Genomic DNA, 21,040 nt, shown 5'->3' on the forward strand with positions numbered 1-21,040 from the left:
AAGTTTAGTAAAGAATTATGGACCTACGTCATATACTTTATACACACTTATTTTACTTTATACACACTTATTACAGGAAAACGTACTTGTTAGCAAACAGTTTGGGTTTTAAAAAGGACTGTCAACTGGACAGGCCATATTTACCCTATGAAAAGACAGGTAACGAAATATTAGAGTTCGTCAACAGATGATTCAAGGCAAATGGATTATCATTGAATTTTAACAAGACCTGGTACATACACTTTAGTACTTCTCACAGAAATCCACAAAATTATACAAATAAGTTTCTCAAACAGTGAAATATAAGAAGTAGAAAGTGTTAAGTTTTCGGGACTACAGAGAGATCACAACTGCAGATGTAAAACCCATGGCCTAGAATTAATGAAGAACATCAGTGTGCACAATTGGTGCTATAAGCAATTTAAAAATGAAGAAACTACTTTATTCTGTGTATTTCCATTCACTGATGAGTTATGGAATCATTTTCTGGGAAAAGTAAAGTGAAGGATAGTATTTTTGAAATACAGAAGCGTGTTATAACAATTTGCCATTACCAATGTTTTACTATTTTGTAAAAAAAACAGTGAAGTGCACAAATATAAGAGACCAAAAAGAACCTCTACAAATACATTAGTAATGAAAGGAGTCAGACACATGGGTGCACTTGTCTTCGACAACCTAATGGATTTCAAGACTGAATTATATAACTTTCTTATGGGTGACTACTTCTTTGGCATTGACGAGTATCTTCTCAGAAACTCTTTAAATTTGGTGTGTTAGGCTAAAGAATAATTAGAATTAACACTGTCATGTAATATCATTGTACTGTTTTCCACATCCCAAACGCAGTTGTCCACGGATTGCACAGAATATAATTAAGGTAATGCAATACATTTGTGCAGTTAGAGCACCTTTAGAAAGAATGAGGCCAATATAATTTTTCATCTTTATCAGACTTAACTTGTGCTCTGTCTGTAATGAGTCTTTCATGTACCCCTGCAACTACAGTTTCTTTTACCCGGACAGTTGCACTAAGTATTCACCCATGTTTTGGCTTGCATAGCATCAGTATGCACATTTGACTTCTATAAGGGGCATTCAAACTAGTGTAAAGTAATGGTAACAATTTTATTAACTTAAAAATGTAGTTATTCATAGTACACATACTCAAAAATAGTCATAAAAACTGTTGGCACATTTATCCCATTGCAACACTAGCCGGTCGATTCCATCCTTGAAGAAGCTAGTAGGCTGCTGTCAGATCCAGGCCTGAACCCGGTCACACACTTTGTGGTCCGTTGGGAATTGATGTCTGCAATTAGCGTGTTTTAGAGGTGCAAACACATGAAGTCACGTGGTGAAAGGTTGTAACTGTAGTGTCATCGTCACTGCATTAGCTGTGTCGGGGCAGGCATTATCATGCAGGAGGATAACAACATTGAACAACATGCCTCGGCATTTTGACTTTATGGCTTGTCTGCAGTTCTGTAAAGTAACTAAAGCATTCATTTCCGCAATCATTTCTGGTGTGATGACATGATGAGCCTGTCCAACACGAGCATTATCTTCCTGTGACTCGCGTTCGTCAAGGAATCGTTTGCACCATTCCGCAACACGTGAATGACTCAGACTGTATTCACCGTACACAGCCTTCATCCGTCGATACATTTCATGGTCTCCAACTCCATTGACCGCCAAAAATCAAATACTCCTCGTTGTTCCTGCCTACTCACCCGCATGTTCAGTAGTGGACGATAACTTGTGAGACCACTTTCTCTTCAGCGTGAAACCACACTGGCACTATGCAACATCAAATGGTGCACATGCGTCAGTCTCTCTACTACCAATAGATGGCGACACCATACCCACAGTTACGTGGTGCCACCTTACGTATAAGGCAATGGTAGATGCCTTGACCAGGTTTCATTTGAATGAATCTCATATATTTTTAATTGTTGCAGTAATGTATTTTCAGTAATATAAAAAATGAACACTATATACTAAATCATATGTGTGTATGGACTTACGTTACTTAAAAAGTGAATCTATAATGCACAAAAGTTAATGCATATCATTGTGCAAGCATTGAATAAACTACATGGATGCACAGGTGTGCTGACAATCGTTCTTCGTGTGAACCATTTGCGATTAGAACAGGGGATAAGTCAGAGAGGGTCCAGAATCATAGGTGTATAAGAGCTGATGAAAGGGAAACAGTAGTTGTGAGACAGGGTTTTTAGCCTGTCACCAATGTTATTCAGCCCGTACGCTAAGCAAGCAATGAAGGAAACCACAAGGAGAAATGTGAAGAGGGAACTAAAGTTCAGAGAGAAGTATAAAAACTTTGGGGTTGCTCTCTTCTTCTTCTTCTTCTTCTTCGGTAGTGCTGCACCCCTTGGCGAGCCTTGACTTCTTCAATGACCTTCCTTCATATTTCTCAGTTGCTTGCTTCACATTTCTCAGTTGCTTGCTGCTCTTTTCCACCCCTGGATTCCCTTGCCTAACCAAATGAATCACACCTTTCATATTTTTTTTTAAATTCTAACCTCTGCCATTCTCTCCACATGACCTAACCTTCTTCCTCCCTTATTGGACCATAGATTTTGTTTAGTACATTTTTGCCATGTTCTGTCAGTGTCCACACCTCTGACCCATACGTGATAACTGGGCGGACTAGGAAGTTAGGTATTAGCAGTTTTGTTTTTCTTGTAGCAAGGCTATTTCTGAAAAGTTGCATATTTGCCAAGTAAGCTCTGCTTCCTGCTTGTACTCTTTCCCTTATAGCCTTTCCTCCAATACTGTTATCATTTGTTATTAGGACTCCCAAGTAGTTAAAAGAGGACATATTTTGAAGCATTTCCCATTGATGTTTACGTCTTTGGGGGTTCATTCTGGCCTCAGATTGTGACATTATCATCTATGTTGTTTTGTTTTCATTTACTAGATGGCCAATTTTTATGGCTTCTGCTTCCATCGCTTGGTATGTTTTTTGGAGTGTAATGGTATTTCTTTATACTATAGCAATGTCATCAGCGTATGCGCATATCTGGCTAGTTTTCATAAATATGATACCCCTTTTGTTGATTGTATTTACCACACACACTTGCTGGTTTATGCTGTCAAAAGCTTGTTTGAAGTTGATGAGTAGGAAATGCAGATCTACGTCATATTCATAGAACTTTTCCATTATTTTTCTTATCACAAATATTTGATCTGTTGTTCTTCTGTCTGGTAGAAAGCCGCACTGATATTCCCTTAGTATGTCTTCTGCACACTTCTGTATCCTTTCGTTTAATATACTTGTGGAGATCTTATGTGGTGTGCTTAGGAGTGATACACTTCTATAGTTTTCACCTGCTGTTCTGCCCCCTTTCTTATAAATGAGGATTACTATTAAAGTTTTCCATTTATATAGCATAGTTCCTGTTTCCTGTATATCTTATATTAACGTGTGCAATTTATTTATTACAGCCTCATCACCAGTTTTTATTAATTCGGGAATTATGCTGTCTTCCCCAGGGGCTCGATTGGTTTTTGACTTGTGGACAGCCTTGGAGACCTCTTGTAGTGTTGGCTTTCTTGCCTCATTGGCATCATTGTCTACTTCCTGCTCCAGTCTTCCCTCCTGTGCAGCTGTCTCTTCATCTTCTAGGCTGGTGCTTAGTGCATCTTTGAAATACTCTGCCCATCTTTCCACTATCTGTTCTTCCTCTCTTATCATTTTCCCGTCTTTACTGGAATGTGCCATTATTTTTGGCTGAAATCTGTTCTTGATTTTGCCTACAGCATGATAGAACTTTCTTATTTCACTCTGTTCCTTTAACTCTTCTAGTTCTTGAAGTTCCTTCTCAGGCCACTCTCTTCTCTTTCGCTTGCACAGTCTGTTAGCTCTTCTCCTTAATTCTCTATATTGTTACACATTATTTCTGGTTTCTCTCTGTAGCAATTTTGTTCTTGCCCTGTTCTTTTTCTCTTTTGCTGATCTGCAATATTCGTCAAACCATTCCTTGGTTCTTCTGTACCTTCTTATGCCTACTATTTCTTATGCAGCATCTTTAATGGCTTTTTCAGTCCTGCTCCACCTTTCGTCTGCTCCTACTGTGGTCTCTTCATTGCTCAACTTTCTGCTTAGTGTTACTTGGTATTTTTTTTACTTCATCGGGGATTTTCTGTTGGTCAGTAATCCATTTCATCTTCTTTCCTTTTTTGTTGCCATTTGTTAGTGACAGTTTCACTCTCAAAACTGATTTTATGACAAAGTGGTCAGAGTCACAGTTTGGTCTTACAGCTCCATACACCCAGAACTCACGTGGAGTGGTGTGCAATCACTAAAACATGGTCAGTCTGATTGACTACTCCATTGACTGCAGACTTCCAAGTACCCAGATGGATCCTTTCGTGTGGGGAGCAGGTACTTTTAATAATCATATTATTCCTTGCTGCAAATTGGCATAGTAAGTCTCCATTCTCATTGTGTTCTTCTTTGTGTAGTGAATATTTTCCAGAAACTCCATATGGATGTTCATTCCCCCTTATTTTTGCATTAAAATCTCCTATTACTAGCATCAGGTCATATTTAGGCACTGTGCAGCATACCTTTCCACGTCTTCATAGAACCATTCTTTAATTATATCCTCTTTTTCCTCTGTAGGCACATGTGAATTCACTGTTGATATATTCCTAAATTTCCCTCTTAGTCTGAGTCTGCACATCCTTTCATTTATGGGTTCAGATTCTAATAGGCTTTTCCTAACTTCTGTAGTTATTATAAACCCTGTTTCAAGTTGACCTGTTCTTTCTTCTAGTCCACTATATACCAGTAAGTACTCAGGTTTATCTATCTGCCCATGTCCTTGCCATCTTATTTGCTGTAGCCCTACATCACCATACTTTGCTATTTCTTCCATTTTTCCAGGCTGAAGCACTGTTCCCACATTCTGTGATGCTACTGTCAGATCCTTTATGTGTTTCTTGTGCTGGGGTTGTGATACATATTTCCCATGCAGTTTCCAAGGCTTCTGTTGAATTTCTGTAAAGCTGTAAAGGAAACCACAAAGAGAAATGTGAAGAGGAAACTAACATTCAGGGAGGGGTATGAAATCTTTGAGGTTGCTGATGTCATAATTTTGACAGAGATGGCAAAGGACTTTGATGATCAACTGAACAGAATAGATAATTTATTGAAAAGGTTTATAAGATAAACATTGACACAAGTAAAAGTAGGTGAACATAATGTAGTCTAATTAAATCAGGCGATGGTGAGGGAACTGCATTAGGAAATTACACACTAAAAGTAATACATGAGCTTAGTTATTTGAGCACCAAAAAAACTGATAATGGATCACGTAGTGAGGATATAAAATGTCAAATGGCAATAGCAAGAAAAGTATTTATGAAGAAGAGGAATTTGTTAAACTTGGTGTTAGGGAGTCTTTTTCTGAAGGACTGAGGATGACCATTATAATCTACATGTTTGTGGTCCAGCCCCTGTGTATAAGAATACAAATACTTTACATATTTCTACAAAATGGAAATTTATTTTGATGTGTGTGAAGAGTACTAAGTACGAGGTGCACTGGACATGGACAATGTTAATATGGTGTAATTAATTATCTGCCAGTAATTGACCTAATTTCAATTTATATATCCTGTAAATTTTTTGGATGTTACTCAAAGTTCTAATAGTTCTAATATTCATAATTTGAGAGAGAGAGGAAAAGTTGTAGCAAAAGGGGTGACGGCATGTGTTCAACACACAATAAAAGTCTGTATTTGTAAGTTAAATATTTATTATTTTACACATGAAAACATTTCGGCAAGCTGTTTGCCTATTCCACATTCGTTGTTTCTATTTTCTGTCAAAAGCGATGTGAATATATAATTTTATCTTTTAGCAGTGAAGACAATGGTGGCGGCAATGGCAGGAGTGGAGAACTGGCAGTGATTCAGCTTGAAAGGGATATACTAATGGCACAAGCGGGCGGTGGTCGTCTGTTTGCTCTCCAGACATCACGATGGTGGTCACAGCTGAAGACAGCGGGATCTGCCATCTATGCAAACCGCCACTACCTGGAACTATATCGCACTCGAAGAAGGGACAGGCTTGCTGGGCCAGGACGTTGTACCATCCTTGGTGATGTCCACATCCATCCTTCTGCCACTGTTCACCCTACAGCAGTGGTGAGTTGCCTTATTTTTATTGTGCAGTCTCATTCACTTATAAATTTTTTTTTTTTTTAGATTGTAGCTGGCTCCTTTATACAATCTTCTGGGAGCCTATAAAAAAACATCTCTCTCTCTCTCTCTCTCTCTTCACACATCAGGCAAATTGTCGAGCATCTGCATGTCATTAGATGTGCTGGGAAGAGAGAATTATCTAATACTCAGATAGGTTTAAATGTTAGACAGAATAGCTGCCCCTTGTTAAGCAGCACACCCTTGACATAGTAAAGCTCATAAAAGTAACCTGGCCATTTTGCAAAAATGCATTCTTGTTCTCAGCATCGTGTGAGTGAACTCTGTTTCAAAGGGGCAGCCACCTTGGTTTGTTGTCCTTTGCTGGGCTGTGCACTTCATTGCATGGAACATTGTGTATACACTTTGGCACAGTTATAGTTGACTCGCTACACTACAGGAAGTGTGGCTGCACAGGCTGGTTGGTCTGCAATCTTTGTTACAGAATCTTAAGGTAACTGTTCGGTAAAAAATGTTTATTATTGTGAATCTTGTAGCATATTTGTCAGCTTCATGGTGAACTAGTTGTTTCATTAATGGTCATAATTACCGTGGTCTTTCTAAATTAACCTATCACCCAAAATTAGAGTAGACTGCAATGAAAAAGAGGAGTCACTATGAGATTACATGTGGCACAGTTTATGTCGAACATTGCTGCATATGAAACATTGCTAAAATATTGAATTTTTATTTAAACTGGAGATCAGTATTGATCTCCAGCCTTGAGCAAATGGATTGTATGTAGTGCACTCACTTCTGTCTCTCTCACACACAAATGATACTGTTAGAATGAAATATTCATAATATCCCTCGTATCTCCTAAACAGTTTGAGATATTGAACTGAGTTTTTGGCAAATGATAGTATGCAAACAGGAAAGTATTTTACCATATAGTGAACATGTGCAACTTCCATATCTGCTGTGGTGTATGTGTAACTGCAGATTTTTTTGATGGAATACCGTTATGTGATTTTTTAAGGACCATCAGTAGCTGGTGAAATGAGAATTACTATGGATTTTCAACAACATGAGTGAAGAATTACACATTTTTTTAACCTACTAACCTGACTTGTCCTCAGTCGTTTAATTATACACTGCTGTACTACTCGGTGAGGTGTCTGCTTGCAGCTGCTACCATTGTTCTATCCCTACCACACTGTATTTCAGATCTACTGTGATTTACAAGTAACTGCAGTGTTTTTTCGTTGAAATAATGCATACTACAGTGAGATCTGTCATGCACTTGTACAACCAGACTTAAATTTAAATTGTGAAAATGAAGTATAGAAAGTTAAATTTAGTTCTTATCAGGATATCGATGGTAAGCATTGAAAACCTTGTAACTCCATTTTGCTAAATTTTACAAAGAGAAGCAAAAACAGTGTTTTTAAAATATATAAAGTGATACAGATAAAGTACTTACATGTATAATTATTTAGTAGAAGCCCAGTTACTAACATATTAGAGAAATCTATACACTTTCTGATCTATCTTTGTTAGATCTGGAATTACGAGGTTCTGATAGCCGAAGTAGAGAGGATATGAAATGTAGACTGGCAATGGCAAGGAAAGCGTTTCTGAAGAAGAGAAATTTGTTAACATCGAGTATAGATTTAAGTGTCAGGAAGTCGTTTCTGAAAGTATTTGTATGGAGTGTAGCCATGTATGGAAGTGAAACATGGGCGATAAATAGTTTAGACAAGAAGAGAATAGAAGCTTTCGAAATGTGGTGCTACAGAAGAATGCTGAAGATTAGATTGGTAGATCACATAACTAATGAGGAGGTACTGAATAGTACTGGGGAGAAGAGGAATTTTTGGCACATCTTGACTAGAAGAAGGGATAGGTTGATAGGACATATTCTGAGGCACCAAGGGATCACTAATTTAGTGTTGGAGGGCAGCGTGGAGGGTAAAAATCGTAGAGGGAGACCAAGAGATGAATACACTAAGCAGATTCAGAAGAATGTAGGTTGCAGTAGGTACTCGAGATGCAGAAATTTGCACAGGGTAGGGTAGCATGGAGAGTAGCATGAAACCAGTCTATGGACTGAAGACCACAACAAGAACACAGACAAATGGAGTTACAGAGGTTTTCACTGCCTACCATCGGTATTTAAAATCACATTTTGATAAAATATGGAAATTGAAAATGAAAACATTATTATAATAATATGACAATATACTGTGCTTGACACAGGCATATGCCAGTTATGGTTATCTGTCCTTTGTAGGAGACACAGTAGTGTGTGTTCACACCTCAGTTTTAGATTTTTTTTTTTTTTAATTAGACCTTAATGCTTTACCGAGTGCTCACATGATTCCTGATAACTACCTAGCAGTTTACATTTCAAGTCCACATTAATTAAAAAAAAAAACCTTATATTTTATGTGACTATTTCTGTGACACTTTTGGGCCCTGAATGTCTTCAACGAGGCCCCAAATTGTTAGACTGTTGTTTGAAGGTACAGCGTGTGCAACATTGCTGGACACAGGCATCTATGAATAAAATGTTCCTATATAAATTTTAGGATGCCAGGTATTTTTATGCATTTCTTGTTAAAAATTACTTCACCATGTACTTCTTTGATTTTTATTTTCTTTGCACAGTACTTTATTTTCACAAGAAATAATTTAGACCATTCACTAGTTTTCTGGATTCTTCTGTCATTTGTTTTTTTGGGAAGGAAATTGACATATTGTGGTAATCCTTTTGCTATGTCTGACTGATAGATTTAGCTGCAATTGTAAATAAGACCAATCGTGCCTTTTATTCCCACATCATAGCTATATGTACACGTATATGCGCAGTCATCATCATCCTCTGCCATTAGTGACTTTATATTTGTTAAATTACTTCCAATTTAGTTTGCTTGGACGGAATTGAAATCTTGAGTTGCCTGTCTCTAACTTACTTTTTATCATATTGTGTGTGAGCCTTTGGTGATAGCCTACATCATTGGTCGGGATTTTTCCTGTACCCTCCAAGCATGAGACTGAACAAGGTGGTGCAGTGGTGGTTATTCCACTGGAGTGGCATTCAAGAGGGCAGAGTGCAAATCCCCACCCAGCTATCCAAATTTTGTTTTTTCTGTAGCTTCACTGAGTTGCTTAAAGCAAATGCCAGGATTGTTCCTTTGGAAAAGACACAGCCGATTTCCTTCCTCAGTCTGAGCATGTGCTCCATCTCTGATGACCTCATAGTTGACTGAGGATGTAAAATTAAACACCTTCCAACCATCAATTTTCAACGTTATTTTATTGGGCAACCAGTTTCAGCATTTTACTACACCATCTTCAGGCCCCTGACTGACATGTAGGCATAATCTTCCTCAGTTGTGATTAAAACAGGGGCCAGCAATACTGGTATTAGTAGATGTTTGTTGCAGTGACCACTTCAACCATCACCCGGTTGCCCAATGAAATAAAGTTGAAAATTAATGGCTGAAAGGCATTTAATTTGACATCCTCTATAGAAAGCAGAGTCCCACAATCATCGCTAAAAAGATAGACATACAGAGTCATATTTGACTGGTTGTTAAACCTTAATCTTTCTCTTTCAATTGTGAGATGTATAAGAATGAAAACACAAACAAAAAATTACCATCAGAAGTCAAACAATAATGAAAATTATTGTATGGGGTAATATGAAAAATAAGGGAAAGGCAACTACTCACTTACAGCGGATCAGTGCATGGAACACAGTAATACATAACAGAAAACAGCATTCACACTAGCTTTTGAGCATTAGCTCTTTTTCCAGAAATAGCACACACAACCATACAGACACCCAAGTACATACTGTGGCCACTACAAGAGTCTTGTCATGGCCACACATATGTGCATTTGGGTGTCTGTGTGGTTGTGTGTGTGTACGTGTAGGTGGATGTGAGTACTATTGCTGGAAAAAGAGCTACTGCGTGAAAGCTAGTGTGAATGCTGTTTTCTGTTGTGTGAGTTACTATGCCCCATGCATCGATCCACTATACTTGAGTGCTTGCCTTTCTGTTATTTTACATATTGCACAATCACAATTAAGAATTTTGAGACTGATCACTAATATATGATCATGAAGAGTCTGGTGTATAGCTCTTTAAAAATGTGTTTGAATAAAATTTACTGCTACACGTTTTCACAAGAGATAATATCCATTTTGTATTTCAATTTTGAATTGCTTTATAATGGTGCACAGACATTTTATTGTTTTGTAATGAAAACAGGAAGAGGAATATTTGAGAAATCTGTGTTCCAAAACCATAATGGATTAGAATGATTTGTTTGCAACCTAAATTTGATAAAAGTATTTAAAAAATACCCAGTGCTTATAGGAACAACCCAATCCCAGGACATTACAAAAAAGCATACCACATTATAACGGGGTGTGTTTTCAGACTTTAGACAGTGGTATGAAGGCCTGTAATGAAAAACACAAACACACAGAAAGATGGAGAACAGTGTAGTCACTGATTTGAAGTAAATTTTGCAAAGGATAAACATTCACCTGTAAAATGCATCTGGATCTTTATTCAGTACACATGCTTTACTTTAGTGAATGTCATTAACACAGGGTGTTTCACCTAATAGGTGTGGTGCTCATACTGCACCCAACAATCCGTTATGTTGTTGCAAATGTCAGAGTTTTGCCAGCACAGTTTTGGCATGTAATAGCCAAACAACTTCTTTTGGAAGTGAGGAAGGTGCTCAGTTGAGGACAGTGGCTTTTGCTACATGTTGAACTGATTTACAATTCTCAAGTGTTCAGCTGAGTGGGTCATCTTTGCCAGATGATGATGGGACTGAACCTCATGGAAACATTGCATCCTTTCAGTGATGTAATTTGCTTGGAAACTCTTTGCTTCACATTAATTGAAACACAGATTAATTCTCTCGCCCCACTTCCGCAACTTCTTACAAAAATAATTGAGCAACATTGATGCCTAACTGCTACAAACTTCATCTCACTCAAAAATACACTAGCTCGAGAGAAGTGGTATAGTGTGTATCAGTTGGAACTAGTGAGTGACAAAAAGAATGAATTTTATTCAGTTCTGTTAAGACATTTTGACTCCCGTTGCTCAGTTAAAAAAATAAACGTGTACTTGCCACCGGGTTAGTGTGGAAAAAAGGTAGATTAAAACTGCTGTCTAGCTTAGTCAAGCTCAGACAGAAAGTGCGCAATCTGTATGAATTGTATAAGGGGCAGTCATATGAAACCGAGACAGATGGAAAAAAAGCAAGTAAACTGTTTATTATTTCAAAAGTAGTCGTGGTAACTGTTAGTTTATATATCCCACTGTGGGACAATGCCGTCATGAAAAAATGTTTGCAGTTACATCTAGAACCTTGTTAACATCCAGGCATTAACCTCTTTATCAAAGCAAATCAACGGCCACAAATATATTTCTTCACGTTTCCAAAAAATACGGAAATCCCATGGGGGGGAGATTGGAACCATATGAGTGTTGTGTAAAGGCTTCCCATCAAAACTTCTGCAGCATCGTGGAAACAAACCGGGCAATATCTGTGCAGCAGATGTGCACTTGAACAGAATACTATAGCTACAAAAGTGATTTATCCAAATATATATCTCACTGTACATTCCTTGTATTAGAGACACTTTTGTCTCTCTTTTTTTTAATCTGTCAGGATGATACACAAAAATATTATTAAATACATAAGAACAATACAATGAAAAGATTAGATTGCTCCTCACCATATAGTGGAAATGTTGAGTCACAGACAGGCGCAATAAAAAGAGTGCTGAACAAGTAAGCTCTCGTACAAAAAGGCATCGTTTCCACTATAAGGCAGGTAGCAATCTATCCTTTTGACAGTATTGAACAATTGAAAATCCAGGATGGAATGTAACAATATAATGAAAAGGATAGTTGCTACTCACCATAAAGCAGAGATCCCGAATCACAGAAAGGCACAACTTAAAAGACAGTCAGAAAATTAGCTTTCGGCTTTGTCAAAAATAGACAACACACACACACACACACACACAACTCACACACACATGACCACAGTCTCTGACAGCTGGAGCCAGACTGTGAGCAACAGGACTTTATGGGAGAGGCAACAGGATTGGGGAGTAAGGACGAGGCTGGTGTAAGGAGGGGAGGGATATAATGAAAGGGGGATGGTAAAGTGTTGCTGGGAGCATGCGGGGACAAAGTGGAAAGTGTGGCAGCTAGATGCAGTCGGAAGATTAGACGGAGGGCATGCACGAGGGCGGCGGGGAGGTGAGGGATTAGAGGAAAAGGAGAGAAGTAAAAAGACTGGGTATGTTGGTGAAATAGAGGGATGTGTAGCCCTGGAATGGCAACAGGGAAGGGCTAGATGGGTGAGGACAATGACTAATGAATATTGAGACCAGGAGGATTACAGGAACATAAGATATATTGCAGAGAGAGTTCCCACTTGCACAATTAAGAAAAACTGGTGTTGGTGGGAAGGATCCAGATGGCACAGCCTGTGGTCCAGTTGTTTCTTGGCCACAGTTTGTCAGTGGTCATTCATGCAGATAGACAGCTTGTTGGTTGTCATGCTCATGTAGAATGCAGCACAGTGGTTGCTGCTTAGAGTGTAGATCACACGAGTGGTTTCACAGGTCTCCCTGCCTCTGATGGCATAGGTGAGTAGTAGTGGAGTAGGTGGTGGTTGGAGGATGTATAGGACAGGTCTGGCATCTAGGTATATTACGGGGATATGAGTTGTGAGGCAGGAGGTTGGGAGCAGAGGTCATGTAGGCATAGACGAGGATGTTGTGTAGGTTTGGTGGATGGGGGAATACCAATGTGGGAGGAGTGGGAAGGATAGTGGGCAGGACGTTTCTCATTTCACTGTGAAAAGATGTAGTCGAAACCCTGGTGGAGAATGTAATTCAGTTGCTGCCATCCTGGGTGGTACTGAGTCATGGGGGGATGCTCCTCTGTGGCTGGACTTCTCATTTGAAGGCATTACGTACAAACAAATGTGTGGTATGGCTATGGGCATCCACATAGCACCATCCTATGCCAACCTATTCATGGGCCTTCTAGACAAATCCTTCCTAAACAACCAGAATTCAAAACCCCTCACCTGGTTCAGATTCATGGCTCATATCCCTGTAATAGACCTAGATGCAAGACCTGTCCCATACATCATCCCACCACCACCCACTCCGGTCTTGTCACAAACATCACCTATCCCATCAGTGGCAGAGAGTTCTGTGAAACCAGTCATGTAATCTACAAGCTAAGTTGCGAGTACTGTGCTGCATTCTACATGGGCATGACAACCAGCAAGCTGTCTTTCTGCATGAATGGGCAGCGACAAACTGTGGCCAAGAAACAAGTGCACCATCCTTTTGCTGAGCATGCTGCCCAACATGACGTCCTTCATTTCAGTGACTGCTTCACAGCCTGTGTCATTTGGATCTTTCCCACCAACATCAGCTTTTCTTAACTGTGCAGGTGGGAACTCGCTGCAATATATCCTATGTTCCCGTAACGCTCCTGGCCTCAACCTTTGTTAGTAATTGTCCTTACCTATCTAGCCTTACCCTGTGGCCATTCCAGGACTACACTGCCCTCTGTTTCACCAACATATCAAGTCTTTTGACTTCTCTCCTGTTTTGCTAGCCCCTCCCTCCCCTGCCCTCCATCTAATCTTCCGACTGCATCTAGCTGCCCCACTCTACAACTCATCCCCAACGCTCCCAGCAGCACTTAACCATCCCTCATCCCTACCCTGCTATCCCTCCCCCTCGCCACCTGAGCGTCCTCCGTACCTCCACAGTGGCTCTCCCATAATGCTCTGCTGCTTGCAGCTGACTCCAGCTGCCAGAGACTATGGTCATGTGCCTGGAAGTTGCGTTTGCGTGAGGGTGTGCGTGTGTGTGTATGTTGTCTATTTTTGACAAAGGCCTTGTTGGCCAAAAACTTAACTTTCCAACAGTCTTTTTGTTGTGCCTTTCTGCGACTTGGTTTCTCTACTTTATGGTGAGTAGCAACTGTCATTTTCATTAGACTGTTACTTTTCATAATATTATCATTATCCCATCCTGAATTTCCTATTGTTTGAAGAAATAAGGGCAGTTATTTCAGGCAATGGACAAAATTAAAAGTAACATACCACAGTCCACATATCTATGCCTCAATGTGGTACAACAGATGGCCAAAATCCAGAGAAGTACATGCTGGGGACTCATTGAAAACAAAATTAAAATCATTTCTTATAAGTAAATGTCCGTAACCAGTGAAAGAAACACCTCGTTCCTTAAAGTCCCAAAGTAGCTGCGTAGTGTAAATTATTTGTTTTGTACAGAAATTGTTGGAAGCAGATATAAACTGTTATAAATCAACATAAAACCGATTATTTCATTATGCGTGCCGTAACTGATTAGTACACTTATATTTATGAACATAAACCATGAATCATGGACCTTGCCATTGGTGGGGAGGGTTGTGTGCCTCAGCAGTAAAGGTAGCTGAACCATAGGTGCAACCACACTGGAGGGGTGTCTGCTGAGAGGCCAGAAAAACGCGTTTCCTGAAGAGGGGCAGCAGGCTTTTCAGTAGTTATGGGGCAACAGTCAAGATGATTGACACACATGGCCATATAACAGCGGAAAACAAGGGGAAACTACAGGTATAATTTTTCCTGAGATTATTCAGCTCTACTGTATGGTTAAATGATGATGCCATCCTCTTGGGTAAAATATTCTGGAGGTCAAATAGTCCTCTATTTGGGCCTCTGAGCAGGGGATATTCAAGAGGATATTGTCATCAGGAGTAACAAAACAAGCCTTCTACAGATCGGAATGTGGAATGTAAGATCCTGAAATTGGGAAGGTAGGGTGGAAAATTTAAAAAGGGAAATGGATCGGTTAAAGTTATATATAGCAAGAGTTAGTGAAGCTCAGTGGCAGGAGGAACAGAACTTCTGGTTAGGTGAACACAGGGTAATAAATACAAAATCAAATAGGGGTAATGCAGAACTAAGTTTAATAATAAATAAGAAAATAGGAATGTTGGGAAGCTACCACGAGCGGCATAGTGAATGCATTATTATAGCCAGGATAGACATGAAGCCCACACCCAGCACGGTGGTACAAGTTTATATGCAAACTAGCCTTCCAGGGGATGACACCCATATGGAGCCTTAATTATCTCTCTCACCTTGGTTTGTTACTGACAGTTCAACTGATGCCCATTACACTTTAAGCATTTTTTTCTTTTATTTTTCTGGTTCTCTTGACTACAAGTCATTCTTCACTCTGCAGCTGTCTTCGCCCTTAATTAGATTGGCAGGAGTTGAGTGCAGATGGAGCTTCTTGTGCCATTGCTGAGCCCTGGGTGACCACTTGTCTCCTCTGTCCTATGTACTGATCCAGTATATATACTTTTACTTCCCTGTAAATGGTTTTTTCAGCTCTGGCATCAGTATTGCCATTAGTGCCTCACTTTTACCACTCTAAGTACTTTCCTCATCCTAGCACAAACCTGGTGGACGTCATATCTTCAGATGAATGCACCCTTGACTGAGGGACTGATAACCTCACTGTTGAGTCCTTTACTACCCCCCCCCCCCCCCCCCATCAACCAACAAACTGTAAAAATCTTTGACCACTTACCTGGTGATGTGAAAAATATGAGGACCATCCAGAAAGTAAAGAACATTTGCACTTACAATCTGTGCACCTGTTTTGTGGCAGCCACTCATTTATTTCTGGTGTTTAGTGTGATATGGACAGTTGCCAAGTGCAGTTGTAAGTCAGGCCTTGTCACGTGGTAAGTGCAGAGAGAACTGTTACCATCGCGGTGCCAATAGTGAATTCCACTGACTGTGAGGTGGTTTAGTTTTCTGCAGGCAGAAAATGTTAGACCCTGCAATGTTCACCACAGACTTGTTAACGTTTATCGTGAAGGTGTAATGAATGCAACCAGTGTCTGAAAGCGATGCACAATATTTAAGAAAGGGAGAAGAGATGTTCATCACAAAGAGAGATCAGAGTGATCCTCCATCATCACAGGTGCACTGAAATGGAAGATGGACTGCATCATTCAAGAGAATAGATTGTTCACCTTCAGTGATATGCATGAACAATATCAGGACGTCTCTTATTCAGCTGTGCATGAAATTGTCACTCAGTTCTTAAGGGTACCACAAAATCCCTGCTCGGGTGCCACGCACGCATGCTCATGGATGACAAAGGGGCAAGGATGCGTGCTGCATTAGTGCCCTTGGAGTGTTGTGAAATGGACGGCAACACGTTCATAGACCAGATTGTTACTGGAAATGAAACAGATGCTTGGCCATTGTCTGGATAATCTGTGCACAGATTTGAAATGCTACACAGTGCTATGTTAACCAGGTCACATCAGTGCTCCTCCAACATGATTTCTAGAGATAACGCGATTTATACCACTGTAAAGTTCTGCAGTACATTTCATGAAGATCTTAAAGAAACTGAAAGTACTTAAGTCATCAACGGCTTGATTGTGCAAAGTGCCAGTTGCTCAATATCTGCAAACTTGAATGTCAGTACCTTTGGCCAGTATTTCAAATGTATAGGTCCATATTTTTCCTAAATACAGTTTATGCCGAAAAACTGAGGTTCTTTTTATTATTATTGTTGGCTTTTCAATGTGGATTTTGTTTTTCAGCTCGGTCCAAATGTGAGTATTGGCAGTGGAGCAGTTGTTGGACCAGGTGTTCGTGTACGTGAGTCTATCGTCCTTTCGGGTGCTCACATTGCTGACCACTCTCTAGTGCTTCACAGTATCATTGGTCGTGGCAGCAGAGTGGGAAAATGGACTCGGGTAGAGGGCACTCCCTGTGATCCAAATCCAAATAAACCATTTGCAAAGATGGACAATCCTCCTCTGTTTAATTCAGACGGTCGCCTCAACCCTTCCATCACTATACTTGGTGAGTTGAGTTATTCCTTTGAATTTCTTGTCTGGATGGCTATAAGGAAAGATGCCTATAGATAAAATTACAAATAGTCTTTTCTTCAATTACATTCTTTTGCAAGAAGAAATTTGCTTTGTCATTTATTTAAGAGAAAAATGTATTATTGACTAAAAAAAAGTAGGTGTAATTGCCAGTCATAAGGCTAGAGAAATAGCAGTGTCTCCTGAAACGTCAGTCCCAATTGTTGTAGAAGTGTACTATTGGAAGAAGTTAACAAATAAAATGCTAGAATTAATAAAGTTATTGTTCCATGTAATTATATATATAACATCAGATGTTACAGTTGTGTGTGTGTGTGTGTGTGTGTGTGTGTGTGTGTGTGTGTGTGTGTATTTTTCATAGTACTAATTTGGGAGTGCATTGCTCTCTCTGTTTGTCACAACAATGGGCTGGGTTTATAGGTGCAAAAGCATGCCGCAGTAGTTCGCAGGAGCGTGTGTCTGATCAGGTGCGTGCATCGAGTACCACACACATATTTTGTGTATGTAGTACTGGCTCATTGTCAGATGAGTTGTGTTAAACTGTTGCTATTCAGGACGTTAAAAAAATTGCTGAACACTTTGAGAGATAGTAGCATCTGCCAAAAAAAAAATGAAGTGTGTCTAAACGTGGGCTCAGAGCACTTGTCCATCTTTGCTACTGTGAAACACTTCTATTGACACCAACTGCTCAATGCTCTTTTGGTATGTATTTTAGAGCTCATGTTTACCAGACACTTTTTCTTGTTTAGGTGGGTAGTACCACATCTCAAAATACTTGACACTTCTTTTGATACCCTGCCCACGTCATGTGAGATGGAGGGATAAATTTCATATTTGGTCAACATGTTTGTCCATGTGTATCATTACAAATAAAGTTTGTGGGCTTGCTCCATAACAGAATAATGGGGTTGAGTTTACAATGACAAAAATTGCTACCACGATATTTTAGTGTGGAGTTTTCTCGTCATCTTCATGTGTGTAAGTACACCGAGCTCCTCTATTGAAAACTCCTATTGGCAAGTGTGTGATGTACCTAGTTGTCACTGCACAGGTGCGTCTATTGCAAGCCTGAGCATTGCTGTGAACGCCCTCTATGATGAGAGCTCAGCTCATCAATATCAGACTTATCAGCTTCACAGGGTAAAATCACATAATGATGTTAGCTACCCACAACACAGTTTTTCTATAACAGGATCCAATTAATTATCTCCTGTCCTAATTGATAAAGGCCTGTCAGTTTTATTTCTGTTGATAACAGAGTTCCAAATTTTGAAATATGAACACAATTTTTAGGACTGGTAGAAATACAGTGTGCTGCAATAGCATATTTGCTAGCTTGGAGGAGGCAAGTTTGCCACTGGCATTCCACAATGCGCTCCTGGACATGTAAGCCATTTTCCCTATGTATGATTTGCCGCACTCACACAGAATCTTATAAATAGCTGCCTCGCACAGCTCTAAGTCGTCTCAAACTGATCTCACAAGTGGCAAGATCTTTGATGTAGTACTTTAATCTATGTTTTGTTAGTACTCTGCTCTACTAGGGATAAGCAGACAGGCATGATTCACGAAATCATGTCTTATCAACATCAAAATCTCAAGTTATATAATGCAGTATTGCTTTTTGGTTAATACGACTGTTATAGGCATGTTGGTGACTATTGAGCCATTGTTGAGCCAGGAGGGGATATTTAATTTCCCGACAATTCCATGTGATCAGGGAGATGTGCACAGTTACCATCTTCAGATGTGTGTTCTTGGTCTACAGATTTGCAAAACGTTTACCACACTGTATGCCACGGCAGTTTGCAAGAAAGCAGCAACCTGAAAAACATTTCCTCTTAGTGTAATCTTGTTGATGCGTAGAGATCAAGTATGCAGACCCTTTTTGTCACCATGAAAGTTTCTAAAACGTAATTAAACTGTTGCAGCAACTTAAAGTCACAAAGGTTAGGTGCAGAAAGTCTACATTTCAAAGTTAATTCCAGGTGATAATTCTGTGTGTGTGTGTGTGTGTGTGTTTGTGTGTGTGTGTGTAAAGGGGGGGGGGGGGGGCAGTCAAAACTACAAACTTATGGTTAAGCAAGTGCTTTTGTTTCATTTTCATCTGCAGGTAAAATTTTTAAATTCATGTTCACATCTGTATTTAATAAAATCTCAGATTCTTCATCTCAAATTTCTGTTTCAGGCTGCAGTGTAACAGTTCCTTCAGAAGTAATACTTCTGAATTCAATTGTACTACCCTACAAGGAACTGACACGGAGTTTCAAGAATGAAATCATCTTGTGAAGCACAAAGTATTAGTTTTGTAAACAAATCATCTGATAGCACAAAACTATTAAATATATTTTCTAAAAAGCCTCATTTTATTCATTGTGCTGTGTAACTTCTATAATAATCATTTGTGTGCAGTATCTGACAACATTCATCACTGCTACCCTGCTTAAGCTAGTACACTAGTATTAAAAAATCAAATTTCAAAATTTTGTTGTATCAGTTACTAAACAACACCGGAAGCTAACTCCAAGATAAGCCGTATGCAAACAGCTATTAGTAAATGTGCATTTTAAGAATTTTCAGGAATATCTGTGATGGCAAACCTTTTTTATGCAATTCATTTGGTAAATAAAACAATTGATGGTCTGGAATGGAATAACAACAATATGGAAAGCATGGATTGCTATTTACCACATAGAAGAGGCAGTCACAGACAGATACAATGAAAAAGCAGCTAAAATATTACAGCTTTTATCATGACGTGGCGGGCACAGGACATAGTTGGCAGTTGCAGAATTGAGATGCTGTGCTTGGGAGGGGGGGGGGGGGGGGGAGACGGTAGAGAAGAGAACTGTGTGTGTGACGGCAGATTAGGAATGTGTAGTACTGGAGTAGAAGAAGGAAAGGGATATGCAAGTGGAGGACAGGGACTAGTGAAGATCGAGGACAGGGAGTTACAGAAACGTAGGATATATTGTAGGGACCACCTGCGTAATTCAGGAATGTTGGTGGTGTTGGGAAAAATCCAGATGGCACAGGTTGTGAAGCAGTGAAGTACATCATGTTGGGAGTGTCATGTTCAGTGCCATCTGTCTCCTGGTCACAGTCTGGCTGTGGCCAGTCATGCAGGTATGTGGTGCAGCTAAGTTTGTAGATTATGTGGCTGCTTTCTTTCACAGATGGCCTTTGATGGAGTAGGAGATGGCAGTGACAGGACTGGAGGCGGTGATAGTGAGAGGATATAAGGAAAGTGTCTTGCATCTGGTTCCATTGCAGAGATGTGAACTATAAGACAAGGAGTTTAGGCCCAGGGTGAAGCAGAAACAGACAAGGATGTTGCGTAGGTTGGGTGGTTGGTGGAATGCCTCTGTGGGAGGGGGATGGTTGGGGGGAGAATATTACTCATTCCATGGCAGCAGGATGAGAGGTACTCAAAATCCTGGCAGAATGTATGATACACTTGCTCTAGTCCTGTTTAGTACTGAGTCACAAGGGGGGGGGGGGGGGGGGGGGCACTTGTTCCTTGGTGGCTATATGATGGATGTGTGGTTGATGGTAAGTGACTGAAGAGATAAGGCACAAGAGATCAGTTTCTGGACAAGTTGGAAAGGGTAATTTCAGTTTGTGAGGACCTCGGTGACACCAATGGTATATTTAAAGAAAAATGCTTGTCACTGCAAATGCCCTGACCATAGGTCATTAGCCTGAATGGGAGGGATTTCATTGACATCTGCATCTACATCAATACTCTGCAAATCACACTTAAATGCCTGGCAGGGGGGTCATCGAACCACACTCACAATAATTCTCTATTATTCCAGTCTCGAACAGTGCGCAGAAAAAAGAAATACCTATACCTTTCTGTG

The 21,040-nt window shown here is 39.8% G+C and overlaps 1 protein-coding gene across 2 annotated transcripts in view; it reads left to right on the forward strand.

The window, feature by feature from the left end:
• Positions 1–19,541, forward strand: part of LOC124619283 (mannose-1-phosphate guanyltransferase alpha-A) — a 31,513-nt gene extending 11,972 nt beyond the window's left edge. The window contains exons 5-7 of one of the 2 annotated variants that reach the window (XM_047145552.1): positions 5,895–6,180; positions 16,887–17,151; positions 19,366–19,541. In XM_047145552.1, coding sequence (XP_047001508.1) covers positions 5,895–6,180; positions 16,887–17,151; positions 19,366–19,466 — 652 coding nt within the window. In that variant the 3' untranslated portion in view covers positions 19,467–19,541. The remainder of the gene's footprint in view (positions 1–5,894; positions 6,181–16,886; positions 17,152–19,365) is intronic. The other variant, XM_047145553.1, reaches the window with a different exon arrangement.
• The last annotated feature ends 1,499 nt before the right edge of the window (positions 19,542–21,040 follow it).

This window comes from Schistocerca americana, chromosome 6 (assembly GCF_021461395.2).
Source record: "Schistocerca americana isolate TAMUIC-IGC-003095 chromosome 6, iqSchAmer2.1, whole genome shotgun sequence".
Taxonomy (NCBI): Eukaryota; Metazoa; Arthropoda; class Insecta; order Orthoptera; family Acrididae; genus Schistocerca; species Schistocerca americana.